Source organism: Balaenoptera physalus (assembly GCF_965194825.1).
Source record: "Balaenoptera physalus genome assembly, chromosome: 10".
NCBI classification, from domain to species: Eukaryota; Metazoa; Chordata; class Mammalia; order Artiodactyla; family Balaenopteridae; genus Balaenoptera; species Balaenoptera physalus.
Genome location: NC_138889.1, coordinates 63,088,187 through 63,100,248, shown reverse-complemented (window position 1 = coordinate 63,100,248; position 12,062 = coordinate 63,088,187). Strand labels below are relative to the sequence as shown.

The 12,062-nt window shown below is 53.8% G+C and overlaps 2 protein-coding genes across 3 annotated transcripts; one reads left to right on the top strand and one right to left on the bottom strand.

Annotated features, from left to right (window-relative positions):
* Window positions 1–12: 12 nt before the first annotated feature.
* On the bottom strand, window positions 13–6,835 carry LAMTOR1 (late endosomal/lysosomal adaptor, MAPK and MTOR activator 1). Its single transcript, XM_082411479.1, has 5 exons — window positions 6,659–6,835; window positions 1,800–1,945; window positions 1,471–1,548; window positions 990–1,116; window positions 13–647 (listed from the first exon to the last, which is right to left on the bottom strand). Exons 1-5 carry the CDS (start codon window positions 6,698–6,700, stop codon window positions 555–557), a joined length of 486 nt encoding a protein of 161 aa, XP_082267605.1. The 5' UTR covers window positions 6,701–6,835; the 3' UTR covers window positions 13–554.
* A 141-nt stretch (window positions 6,836–6,976) lies between these two features.
* TOMT (transmembrane O-methyltransferase) lies at window positions 6,977–11,943 on the top strand. 2 transcript variants are annotated; one of them, XM_082411449.1, is made up of 4 exons: window positions 6,977–8,161; window positions 9,041–9,315; window positions 10,418–10,614; window positions 11,108–11,943. In XM_082411449.1, the coding sequence occupies exons 2-4, from the start codon at window positions 9,057–9,059 to the stop codon at window positions 11,426–11,428; spliced, it is 777 nt and encodes a 258-aa protein (XP_082267575.1). In that variant the 5' UTR covers window positions 6,977–8,161; window positions 9,041–9,056; the 3' UTR covers window positions 11,429–11,943. The 2 variants fall into 2 exon arrangements, with proteins under 2 accessions (XP_082267575.1, XP_082267574.1); XM_082411448.1 differs by having other exon boundaries at window positions 6,977–9,315.
* Window positions 11,944–12,062: the final 119 nt, after the last annotated feature.

The window sequence follows — 12,062 nt, the reverse complement described above, 5'->3', positions numbered from 1 at the left end:
GGAACCAGCACACAGATGGATACACTTCCTTTATCGAGGGTGACAAACCAAACCAAAACAGAAAAACCCCAAACATGTAAAAACCCAGGGTGCTAGAAATACAAACTCAATTCATTCAAATTCAAGCTCATCCAGACCCTGGTCACAAGCCCTCGTGAGGTGCATGTGAGCACCAAGTCCGGGAGAGGGGGACAGGAGTGAGGCCAAGAAAGGGTGGGCAGGGGGTCCTAAGAGGCCCCCTAGTGATCACCCTCACACCGGCGCCTCCACCTTCCCAGTGACGGTGAAGACCTACCAGGCCCTGTCCCTGTGACCCCCCCACCCCACCCCTGGCCAGGGCTTCGAAGGCCAGTCCCAAATGGTTCTACCCTCCCTTGTTCCATCCTCACTTGCTCAGGCTCCTCGCCTCACTCTTCTCCTCCTCCTCCACTTTCTTCTGTGATTAGTAGCAGGTTAGGATACTGTATAAGCCACAGTGAGGCTGGGGGCCAGGGGAGGCAGGGTGGAGATGGAGTGAAGAGAGGAGAGGAAGAGCTGTCCAGGGGCCCCTCTCTTCATGGAATCCCAAACTGCACAACCAGCTCCTCTTTTGCGTCCACACGGATCTGAGAAAGTGCACTGTAGGCATAAGCAGCTATCCTGGAGACCTGGGACAGAGGGACCGGGAGAGAGGAACAGAGAGACGGGTGAGAAGGGAGATCCGGAAGCAGGGGGAAGGGATGGATGGCCAGAGAGGGGATGATGGGGGACAGGGAGCCAAAGAGAAAGGGATGGGAAAGACAGAAGGGAAGAACAAAGAGTAGCAAAAGAATGAAGGTTTAAGAGAGGGGATGGGGAGGAGAAAAAAACTAAGAGTGAGGTGGGAGTGAGCAGGGCCCACAGGCTACCAGGCTCCCTAACTCCACTTCCCTACCTCCTCTGAGGTGGAGGGGCGAACCCTGTACCTCGCTGCCACACAGTGGGCAGGGCCGGGGCGAGGGGTGGCTCACCTGCTGCAAGTCGGCGAAGGGGACAGGCTCGCTGGCCAGCACTTGGTGAGGCTGGCTGGTGAGGGACGGCAGCGGTGGCAGCTTCTTCCAATGGGTCAGGCTGCTGCTCAGCACAGCCAGGCGGGTGCTGGCCGAGAGGGAGGGGGAGGGGGAGGGTGGGGACAGGCAGTCAGGCCACAGTCGGCCCAGCCAGCCCAGGCAAGCTTCACTTCCTCAGACCAGAGAAGCAGGTGACAGCAGCCTCAGCTCACCACGAACCCACTCCAGGCCGACCTCCTTTAGTCTCCATACCGTTGAATGTCATGGGGCAAACTGGGTCAACAGGACCATCTACTGAGACACCCAAGTGACTTGGGGCCACCCTCCGGGCCACACCCAAATGAGAAGCCTGGACTGGGGCGCAGGCTCCAAAGCTGGATCAGAGGGAGGGGAAGGGAGGGGCCCAATTAGCCTGAGGGATCCAAGCTGGCCAGGGGCTCACCTGTACTGCCTTGCCCGGTCCATGTACTCGTGCTGCTCCATGCCCTGGGAGTCTGCAGCAGACACGTCGATGATGTTGCTTTGGGGAGAAGAGGCAGAGAGGACATGACAGGTGCTTCCGAGACGGACAAACAAGACTCACTGCCAGGTGCCAACTCCAGGGCTATCTGACACCAGTGTCCCTGCCTGCCCACAGGAGCAGGGCTGGGCCCAGAGGCACCTCTTCCCACTGATCTTGTCCCATCCCCCACGTCCTGGGCCTGGCTCTCCATCCCAGTCTTTCATATGGATGGAGGAGGTCTGCGCCAGGCCCGGTCCTGTGATGCCCACCTGGCTGTCTTGGCGAGGATGGAGGAGAGCAGCGCCTGCTCGTCGGTGCGAGCAGAAGGCAGGCTGTGATAGTTGGGCTCGGCTCCATTGAGGGCTTTGGTGGGTGGGCTGCTAGGGTCCAGCAGCAGCTTCCGCTCCTCTCGGTCCTAGGAGAGGCCATGGGGAGAGACGTCAGCCCTGAGGCCCTTAGTCCAACTCACCCTTATTAGGCTCTCTTCTCAGCCCAGCTCTGACCTTTAAGCACCAAAAATATTTTTATTAGGAATATCCCAAGTGGCCCACTGTATGGAATGTCAGCTCTAAGGCTCAGATCCTGCCTGCCCTTGGAAGCTAAGCTAAGCTGGTGGTCTAGGATGAATTAAAGTGGAACCAAGCAGTCTTAGAGGCCCTGAAAAGATGGACAGAGGCACAAAGCAGGTATTTAGTAACAGCCCTGCAGCTTCAGAAAATGGTCCAGGGCTTCCCTGGTGGCGCAGTGGTTAAGAATCCGCCTGCCAATGCAGAGGACACGGGTTCGAGCCCTGGTCCGGGAAGATCCCACATGCCGTGGAGCAACTAAGCCCGTGCGCCACAACTACTGAGCCTGCGCTCTAGAGCCTGTGAGCCACAACTACTGAGCCCACGTGCCACAACTACTGAAGCCCGCATGCCTAGAGCCTGTGCTCTGCAACAAGAGAAGCCACCGCAATGAGAAGCCCGCGCGCAGCAACGAAGACCCAACGCAGCCAAAAATAAATAAATAAATAAATTTAAAAAAAAAAAAGAAAGAAAGAAAATGCTCCAGCCCCCAGCAGAGAAAGGATATTGGAGGCTGGAAGACAGAGGAGGTGGAAAATACCAAAACAGTGGGGTGTAGAGGAGAAACTAATACAAGTCAGGAGCGCAAGAATGGCCCTCCTAATCCCCCAGATCAGATCCTCCCCAGCAAGGCTGTCTCCTCCCAGGATGGAGAGGCCCTGTGAGGCCAGACAAGGCCCTGGGCCCCAAGGAAAAGCAAGTCCAACCTCTCAATGGCCATTCCTCATATTATCTCAGGACAGGAGTCCCAGCTGCAAACTCTGGGTCCCATAGTCCAAGTGTCCCTTCTTTTTCTTTTCTCTTTTTTTAAATAATTTATTTTATCTTTGGCTGCGTTGGAGCTTCATTGCTGCGCGTGGGCTTTCTCTAGTTGTGGCGAGTGGGGGCTACTCTTCATTGTGGTGCATGGGCTTCTCATCACCATGGCTTCTCCTGTTACCGAGAATGGGCTCTAGGCGCGCGGGCTTCAGTAGCTGTGGCACGCAGGCTCAGCAGTTGTGGCTCGCAGGCTCTAGAGTGCAGGCTCAGTAGTTGTAGCACACGGGCTTAGTTGCTCCGCGGCATGTGGGATCTTCCTGGACCAGGGCTTGAACCCATGTCCCCTGCATTGGCAGGTGGATTCTTAACCACTGCGCCGCCAGGGAAGCCCTTTTTTTTTTTTTAATTATTTATTTATTTTGCTGCACTGGGTCTTAGTTGCAGCGTGCCGGATCTTTAGTTGCAGCATGCGGGAATCTAGTTCCCTGACCAGGGATCAAACCCGGGTCCCCTGCATTTGGAGCACGGAGCCTTAGCCACTGCACCACCAGGGAAATTCCCAAGTGTCCCTTTTTTTTTTTTTTTTTAAACCTTTATTTATTTATTTTGGCTGCGCCAAGTCTCACTTGCGGCATGCGGACTCCTTAGTTGTGGCACGCAAACTCTTAGTTGCGGCGTGCATGCGGGATCTAGTTGCCTGACCAGGGATCGAACCCAGACCCCCTGCATTGGAAGTGCAGAGTCGTACCCACTGGACCACTAGGGAAGTCCCCAAGTGTCCCTTCTTGAGGGCAGGTCCCTTCTACTCTCAGGTGATCACTCTCCTCTCTGATGCTCTCTTTGTGTGGGACTCCCAGAACCAAACTTGGTGCTTCCGGTGTATCCTTACCTGAAAAGCTGGAGTTGTTCCCTCCCTTGCCAAGCCACCACACCTCTGTGAATGTGGTTTCATTAGTTTCAGCAGCCCTGTTTCTGCTAGCCTGTGCTAATCACCACAACCCCTAGAACTGACCTGGGACCAAACCAAGTCTCCCTGGTCCTGTGTAATTCTATGTGTTATTTCTCCTCGTCTTGTTGTAGCCCCTTGTTCTTATCTACTGCAATCTTTCTGAATACAACCCTGCCTTGAGCCCATCAGCTGCAAATCCCTGCTGGCTTTGTGTCAGCTGCAAATTGGATAAGTGGATATGCTGGGTATCTATCCAAAGCATAAAGAACAAGGGTGCCCAGGACAAAACCAGAGACAAGGGGCCATCCTGGCTAAAGCAGACTCACCAGCCCTCAGTGCCAGACCACCAGACTCCTTAGTGTTCCGTTTCAGGCCTATCTCAGTTCCTACCAGACTTTCACACTTGCAGGCTCCCAGCTCCCGTGCCCACAGCTCCACAACTCTGCTTACAGAGGACACTTCCTCCTACCCTGCTTGCCCTGCCCTAGGCAGGGCCAGCCTTTTGACATTACTCTTCTGTCTCAAGCCTAGGTTGCCCATGTCCCCAGTTCCCAACAACATGAGACAGAAGCTATGGGCTTCTGCCTCATCGGCTCCCAACTGCTAGACACCCCGACCCCCTAAAACACAAACTAAGTACTAAAAACAAGATGTTTGCCAAAGATTAAACTATCTCTAAGGAAAGCCAGCTCCATAATGAAGCCAGAGTTTGCTTCTTCTTATATGTCCATCCTTTCCCCAGCCCCACTTCAGACAGATCCTCCTGCAGGATAAGGGGTTCTTCAAGAACAAGGTTGTTTTCCTGAGACCTAGACTCCTCGAAGAGGCCATGCTACCACAATTAGAGTGGACAAATAACATCACCCCATCCCCAAAAGGGTGACTGGAGCATGGGGGAGGTTTTTCACACCAAGGTTTGTCCTGGAGTCAACGTCAACCTGGGAGTCAGAGCTTCACTGGCTACTCTAACACAGACACGTATGTGGCCTATCACTAGCCACCTGGTCTGTGGGCACAGCTAGAACACACAGCTCGACCCAACGGATAAAGACATGATTTGGCATCAAAATACCTTGCCTGTGGCACTTCTCAGCTCTGTAACCTTGGCTAAATCACTTAGCCTCGCTGAAGTTCTTCTTCACATTTAAATAGACATAACTGGTACCTATATGACAGACGTTTTGGCAAGAATCAAGTGAGATAACTGTAAAAGGTCTTTGAAAACTGTAACATGTTATACATTTCTCTTTATTATTATAACAAAGGGTCCGATGTGAGAGTGGGAGAGGAGCCTGCCCAAGACCCGAAAGAGGGGACAGTGAATGGTTGTGGCTTGTAGACTAGGTAGTAAGCGGACCTTCGCCACGTGAGGCCTCAAATCACCCAGGACTGATCAAGCACCATCTCTGGGGGTTAGAAACAGAAATGAAAGCCCATCAAGGGGAAGGTGGAGATTCAAGAAAACCGCAATTCCAGCTAGAAGCTGGTATCCTTTCTCATAAAGAGTTAACCCTTGACTCATTCCCTGCAAGAGTCCATATTATGGTTTAAGGGATAATTTCCCATTAAACCATAGCTTTCCCAGTAGGCAGGGATATTGTCTCCTATTTCTAACAGGCTGGAGTAAAGTGTGAGGTACTGGCCGTATGGCATGCCTAACATAAGGCACAGATATATGAGTGTATGTTCACTGGGCATTTGGAGGCTTAATGAGGCCCAGGGGCCACCCATCCCTCCCATACAAGTGACACTTTCCCCAGTTTAAGTCCTTGACCCAAAATAGATTCACATGAGTCACTGAGGAAAGACCTACTTCCCATTTACCAGTGATATAATCCGTTTCTGTGACCATCTACTCCACCGGACTGTGAGCTACTTGCTGAAACCTTTCTACAGTTTTTGTCTCTGTGTTGAAATGTACAATCCAGGCTTAGAGGTAACCAAAAAGGCAAGTGGCCAACAACTTGAGACTTCATCCTTGAAAAGGTCTTCCCCTCCTCAAAGGAGGTCAGGCAGGCAGGGCAGGGATTAAAGTGTGGCAGGAAGTTAGAATACACCAAGGGGAAGAGACAGAATTTAAAACTGTACAGGCCTTCCCAGCCTAATCCTTTCTGCAAAAGGATCAGATATACAGCCAAATTCCCAGGACAAACACCCTGCTAGCTAGAGGAACCCTGAGGCCCCAGGTAGGGACTGCACTGAGGCAGGCCAAACTGAGCTCCCCAGCCCACCTCTCTTTTCCCCCCAATCTAGCCAAAGCTAAGCCCGATTTGTTGCTCTCCAACTTCCCACACGTCCTGATGTCCTCACTGTGTCTATTAAAACCTTCACTGATCAACTCAAACGACACCAATTTCCAAAGGCCTTCTCTGACCCCAGATCAGCAGTGACCTTCCTTCTTCAACCCCAGGGATTCAGAGTATACACAGATTCCTGATTCATATCGGGACACTCTAACTCAGAGCCTCAGCTTACCCACCTCTACAATGGATTCACAAAGCCCGTTAATGCAAAGCACAGAGAAGGCACAGGAAGCTGGGAAGAAAGTACTTCCCCGAGACCTAGGCTGAGGATCCTTGAAGTTGTAAAGGTCTGAAGGTAGGGAAAGATGGAAGGCGCGGGAGCGAGCGGGATAGGCGGCTGCCTGCACATCCCAACACAGGGGCTGTGCAGAAAGAACTGGGGCTTTAAAAGGGGTAGCAGTCCGGCCCGGCGTCTCCTCTGTAATCTGTCCTCTCCGGGCCCCCGTACTCAGCCCTGCAGTCCGGCTGACCCTCTTCTGCAGCCTTTTCTCTGGGCCCCATGCCCCAGGATCTCAGCCCTCACTCCCGAGCCCCGCCCGCGGCGGCCGCACCTGGTCCGAGTCCTCGTTCTCGCTGCTGTAGCAGCACCCCATGGCGGGGGTCGGGCCGGGCGCTCAGGCCGCGCCGAGGAGGGACGGCGTCCGTCAGGAGCCCTTCCGGTCACATGACCCGCGCCTGCATCCAGCAAGTAACCACCGCCCCCGCGCCTACCCCTTCCCAGAGGAGCTTAGCCGCCGCGGCTGCCGCCGGAACCCCGGCTTCCGGCCCCGCCCCTACCGCGTGATCTTAGCCAACCAATGGGAAGGCACACGCTGCGTGACAGGCCGTGAGACACGTGATGCAAGGAAAGGGAGGGGCGGATCATATGACTTAAGCCTCTTCCCGGTCTCAGCCGGAGACCTTCACTGACGGCTATAGAAGCCCACGTGTTAAGTGTATTGTGTGTTCCCGTGGCTGCCAGGCTACCTTTGTGGGCCAGTGAGCGAATTTATACCAATTGCCGTCATGAAATACTCTGCTAAATGCCTTTAGAGGGGCGAGGAGGATCCAGGCTCTATGCTCCAAGAGTACACACCAATAGGCCCAGTTGCCTGGCGCCAAGGCTGGCTACATGCAGAGGGTGTGGCACCCAACCTGGACTGGGGATCTGAGACTTACTGGAAGAAGGGACCTTATACCTTTACAAACCGAAGCAGAGTGGAGCTCAATCCTGGTGGAGGAGATAGAGGCCACCTCAGTGATCTCCTTGCCCTCAGGCATTTCTCTTCAATCCTGCCTTTTTACAGCAGTCACAGTAATCTAACACACAAAGCTCATAATCAGTGCTCTTCTTAGAACCATCCCACATCTTACCTTGGACTCAACACAAGTCCAAGTCTGTCATGCAAGATCTTGCAGAGCCTGACACCCACTCCAAGCCCAGGGTAGTGGAGGAGGGGTTGGGGGAATGCCTCACCAACCACAGGGAAATACTTGGAGTTTCCTGATTGACTTTCTGGACCTTGCACACATGGCCTGGCACACTGTCTCCCCACCTGGTCTGCCTGCCAAAAGTCCCTGTGTTCATGGAGCATGCCTTCTAGTGCTCACATTATATTGTATTCTCTGTTCCTTTGTCAGTCTCTTCTAACAAAGGTGGAGTTCCGGGGGGACAGGGACAGGATCCGACTCTTGTCTGTGACTCAAGCCTTGGCACTTGCTTAGAATTTGGAATTATTGAGTAACTTACAACCTCCCCATCACCTTGGCTCACACCATACCCTATGTCCTGAACCAAGGGATTGGAGGAGAGGTCACCAAACCCAGCAGCTTTATTACCCCTCAAACCAAGACCCTGAGTTCTGTAAGTTCTTTGAGGGCTCCTGAAGGGTAGGAGGCAGCTCCAGCTTGTCCCTGGGGTTGGTAACTTGAACTGCAGGTCTCAGGTGACAGCAGCAGCCTCAGCATCAATAATTGACAGCAAGTCCAGCCTGCCTCAGGGTTCTTCCCCACCCCAAGGACTCCCCCTCCTGTCCTATGCTCTGATCTTCCCCAAGCAGGAGCCTCCAGCCCAGGTAAGCAGGGCCCTTGAGTGTGGGTTCCCAAGCACACCAATTCAGATTCACCATCACTCACCTACCTATTCACCCCATTCATACACTCGTACTTTAATTTTTAGTCACCACCACCAGTGGCCTCAAAAGGGTCAGACGGTCCAGTGCATGGGAGAAGACAGGGCACTTATCCCAGACAGGGGGTGGGGGGAATGGGGAGAAGAGGCTGAGTTGGGGGAAAGTGTGTGCTGTGTGTATATGTGAATGTAAATGTGAATGGAATGCTGAGAGAGAAGAGAGGAGGGGAGTGCAGGAGAGGGGAGATAGGACTGGAGAATAAATATACGATCAAGGACTCTTCCCACCCCCAGGGAAATGCTGACAGAGGGAGAGTCCTGGGGTGGTAAGGATATCTCATCCTAACACGCCATGGAGTGTTTTGATTGCCTTTTACTGAGGCAGAACAGTGACAGTGAAGGGGTTCCTGACTACAAAGTTGTGCTCTTTTGCTACACAGTAATGGGTCAGAGACCAAGCAGGCGGTGGGTAAGGTGGGAGGAGAACTCAGGAAGGAACTGGTGAAAGGGGTCCTGAAGAAGAGTGACTACAGAGATAAGGGAAAACGGGTGGAGGGAGCAAGGTGAAGATGAACCAGGAGTAGGAAGAGATAGTTTGGGGTTGGGTGCTGAACGTAAGACAGTATGTTGTCCTTGAAAGTACATAGGCTTGGAATCAGACCAGCTTGGATTCAAATCCTAGTTCTTCCGTGTGACTCTGGACAGAGGACTTAAACTTTCTGAGCCACGGTGTGTAAAATATAGGGATAATTGCTACTGGTAAGGGCTGCACAAATGACAGGCAAACGACATGTGTGGGTTTCCCTCCCTTCCTCCACCCCAGGGCCCAGGTAGGGACCATGTCCCCCGCCATCGCGCTGGCCTTCCTGCCACTGGTGGTGACATTGCTGGTGAGGTACCGCCACTACTTCCGACTACTGGTACGCACAGTCTTACTCCGGAGCCTCCGAGACTGCCTGTCAGGGATGCGGATTGAGGAGCGGGCCTTCAGCTATGTGCTCACCCACGCCCTGCCTGGGGACCCTGGTCATATCCTCACCACCCTGGACCACTGGAGCAGCCACTGCGAGTACCTGAGCCACATGGGGCCTGCCAAAGGTCAGTGTTCCCTAGCCTTCTGCTCCAGGAAGCACCTCTAAGATGGTGAAGGAAGATCTGGGATCTGCCGCTGCCTTGCTGGGTGAATTAGGCAGGTTCTTGATCTTCTGTGGGTCTCTTTTTTCTCCTCTGGAAATGAGGGGGCTGGGCAAAGTTATACATTCATCCAGTAAAATTTATCACCACCTCTTTTGTACCAGGTGTGTGCTAGGTGCTGGGGGAGGAGGTAGAGGCCAGGGATGAATCAGCCACAAAGGCTGGCCTCAAAGGGGGCATGATACAGGGGAATAACCACCTCAGCACACGACCCATAACCTTGTAATTATCTGTGTCTGAGTCTTTCTCCCCCACCATGGAGGCTCCTCCAGCCCATTCAGGGTAGCTGTCTGGCTGGATTTGTCTGAGTCCCAGCTGTCAGCACATGTATTTTTAGAGTCTCATTTAAGAAATTCATCCAATTCAATGGTTAGAAAGATATTCAATGAACAGATCAAGGGAGAATGAAACTAGAAGGTCTAGCAAAGGTCTCTCAGGAGCCTGGACAGTGGTCTCTCAGAAACCTGGTGGTTGTTTCTGCCTGGGCCCTCCTGGAGGAAGCAACATCTGAACCGGGCCTAGAGGGATTGCTTTCGAGTTGGCCAGGTAGTTGAGGATAGAGGTGGGGGAGGACAAAGCCAGCCACATATCTCAATGTGGCATGAAGAAATGAGCCAGCATGGTTGACTCTGGGCACAGTTGTTCGGGATGGCTGTGGTGGGAAGAATTGAGAGCTGAAACTGGAAAGGTAGGATAGGATCAGGTCCAAGAAAGTTCTGACTGTCAGGCTGAGGATCCGATGTTCAATCCCAAAGGCCTTTAGGTTCATAGGAACCAGGGAGCAATAGGGTCAGATTTGTCAGAAAGATTCCTAGTGGTTGGTGTGAAGGAGGCAAGCTGAGAGGGACAGGGAGACCACTGGGTCTGCTAGGACTGTAATCCAAGAAAGAAATGAGACTCCCGCTGGTTGGGGGTTGCAGTGGCAAGTGGGCATTTGAGACCCCTTTCCATGAGGGCCCCTGCATCCATCTCCCATGCCTGCTGCAATAACCATCTCCCCTCATAGGTCAGATCCTGATGCGGCTGGTGGAGGAGAAGGCCCCTGCTTGTGCACTGGAGCTGGGCACCTACTGCGGGTACTCCACATTGCTTATTGCCCGTGCCCTGCCCCCTGGGGGTCGCCTTCTCACTGTGGAGCGGGATCCACGCACAGCAGCAGTGGCTGAAAAACTCATCCGTCTGGCTGGCTTCGACGAGCGCACGGTCAGCCCCCACCTCCCCAACCCTGGTCTCTTTCCTGCCACCCCAAGCCCTGCCCTAGCCAGTTTCCCCATGGGGGAATCCCACCTAGGAGAAGGAAACAGCTCCACTTAGGGAACTGTGAACCTGGAGAGTGTATGAGCTCTTGTCCTCCTGTTCCAAGTCATTGGCATGTATTTGCTGCTGGATGACAAAGAAGCAGTTAAGAGGAAAGTCTCTGGAGCCCAGCAAATCTGGGTCCAAACCTTAGTCTGCCTCTTGTTAGCTATGTGATCTTGGGCAAAGCACCTGTCCTCTAAATCTCAGCTTCTTCACTAGCAGAATGAAAATCACAATGCTGATCCTGACTTCTTGGGTTCCGAGGCCAGAGGAAATATGAGAACACACATGGAGACCTAGGCCAGGGCCTGGCACAAAATAAGCCAGATCCCGGTAGGGTCTGGTGTGGGAGAACAATCCCTCCCACCCTCACCTCCAACTCCTCCCACCCCCACAGGTGGAGCTCATCGTGGGTAGATCAGAGGAGGTGATCCCGCGCCTAAGAACCCAGTACCAGATGAATCGGGCTGACCTGGTGCTCCTGGCACACAGGCCCCGATGTTACTTGCGGGACCTGCAACTGCTGGAGGCCCATGCCCTGCTGCCAGCTGGTGCCACAGTGTTAGCTGACCACGTGCTCTTCCCTGGTGCACCCCGCTTCCTGCAGTACGCCAAGAGCTGTGGCCGCTACCGCTGCCGCCTCCACCACACTGGCCTCCCTGACTTCCCTGCCATCAAGGACGGCATAGCCCAGCTTACCTACGCAGGGCCTGGCTGAGGTCCAGGCCCAGGGGTACTTACTGCTGCCTCCCCCCACCCCCCCCAACCAAGCAAGGACCTCAGAATATCCCCTCCCCTCCCTGCTTGTGGACTGACACGTACTGGGCTCAGGGCTACGGAGGCTCTCCTCCCACCTCTGTCTCCACACTAACCTGAGGCCTCAAGTTCTGTCAGGCTGTTTGATCCCACTGGTCCCCCTCCTTCCAGTCCAGAGTCATGGACTGACAGGCAAGAGACTTCAGCTCATAACACAGCCCTGTCACTGATTTGCTAGGTTACTCCATGGGAGTCCCTGCCCTGCTCTGAGATTTAATCTGTTCTAACACCAAGGAAGTTGACTAGGAGAGCTCCAGGGGCCTCCCAGTTCTGGCGCTCAGAAAGCCTGCCTCCCACCCCACCCCATGCCATTCCAGGTGGGATCAAAGGAAACAGTAAACACTGAGTTAGAGGCCCCGCAGGAATGGCTGGGTGCAAGCTGGGCCAGAGGAAATGGCAATGGAGCCTGGGCCCACAGCCAGGGCTACCCTGGCCTTCCCTAGCCCCAGCCGGCGTGGCCAGGTAGATTTGCCTGAAGTCCCTTGAGAACCATCTCCCCAAAGCTCAAAACAAGATGCTAGACTCCTCTAGGCCCC

Excerpts from the sequence above, each read along its gene's own strand:
- LAMTOR1 (XM_082411479.1), bottom strand. The coding sequence starts at position 6,700 with ATGGGGTGCTGCTACAGCAGCGAGAACGAGGACTCGGACCAG. Across the intron at positions 1,117-1,470 it reads GACCGGGCAAGGCAGTACAG|CACCCGCCTGGCTGTGCTGA; the intron begins GTGAGCCCCTGG and ends CCTCTCGGCCAG. Across the intron at positions 648-989 it reads CCTTCGCCGACTTGCAGCAG|GTCTCCAGGATAGCTGCTTA; the intron begins GTGAGCCACCCC and ends CCTCTGTCCCAG.
- TOMT (XM_082411449.1), top strand. The coding sequence starts at position 9,057 with ATGTCCCCCGCCATCGCGCTGGCCTTCCTGCCACTGGTGGTGACATTG. Across the intron at positions 9,316-10,417 it reads CCACATGGGGCCTGCCAAAG|GTCAGATCCTGATGCGGCTG; the intron begins GTCAGTGTTCCC and ends CTCCCCTCATAG. Across the intron at positions 10,615-11,107 it reads CTGGCTTCGACGAGCGCACG|GTGGAGCTCATCGTGGGTAG; the intron begins GTCAGCCCCCAC and ends CCACCCCCACAG.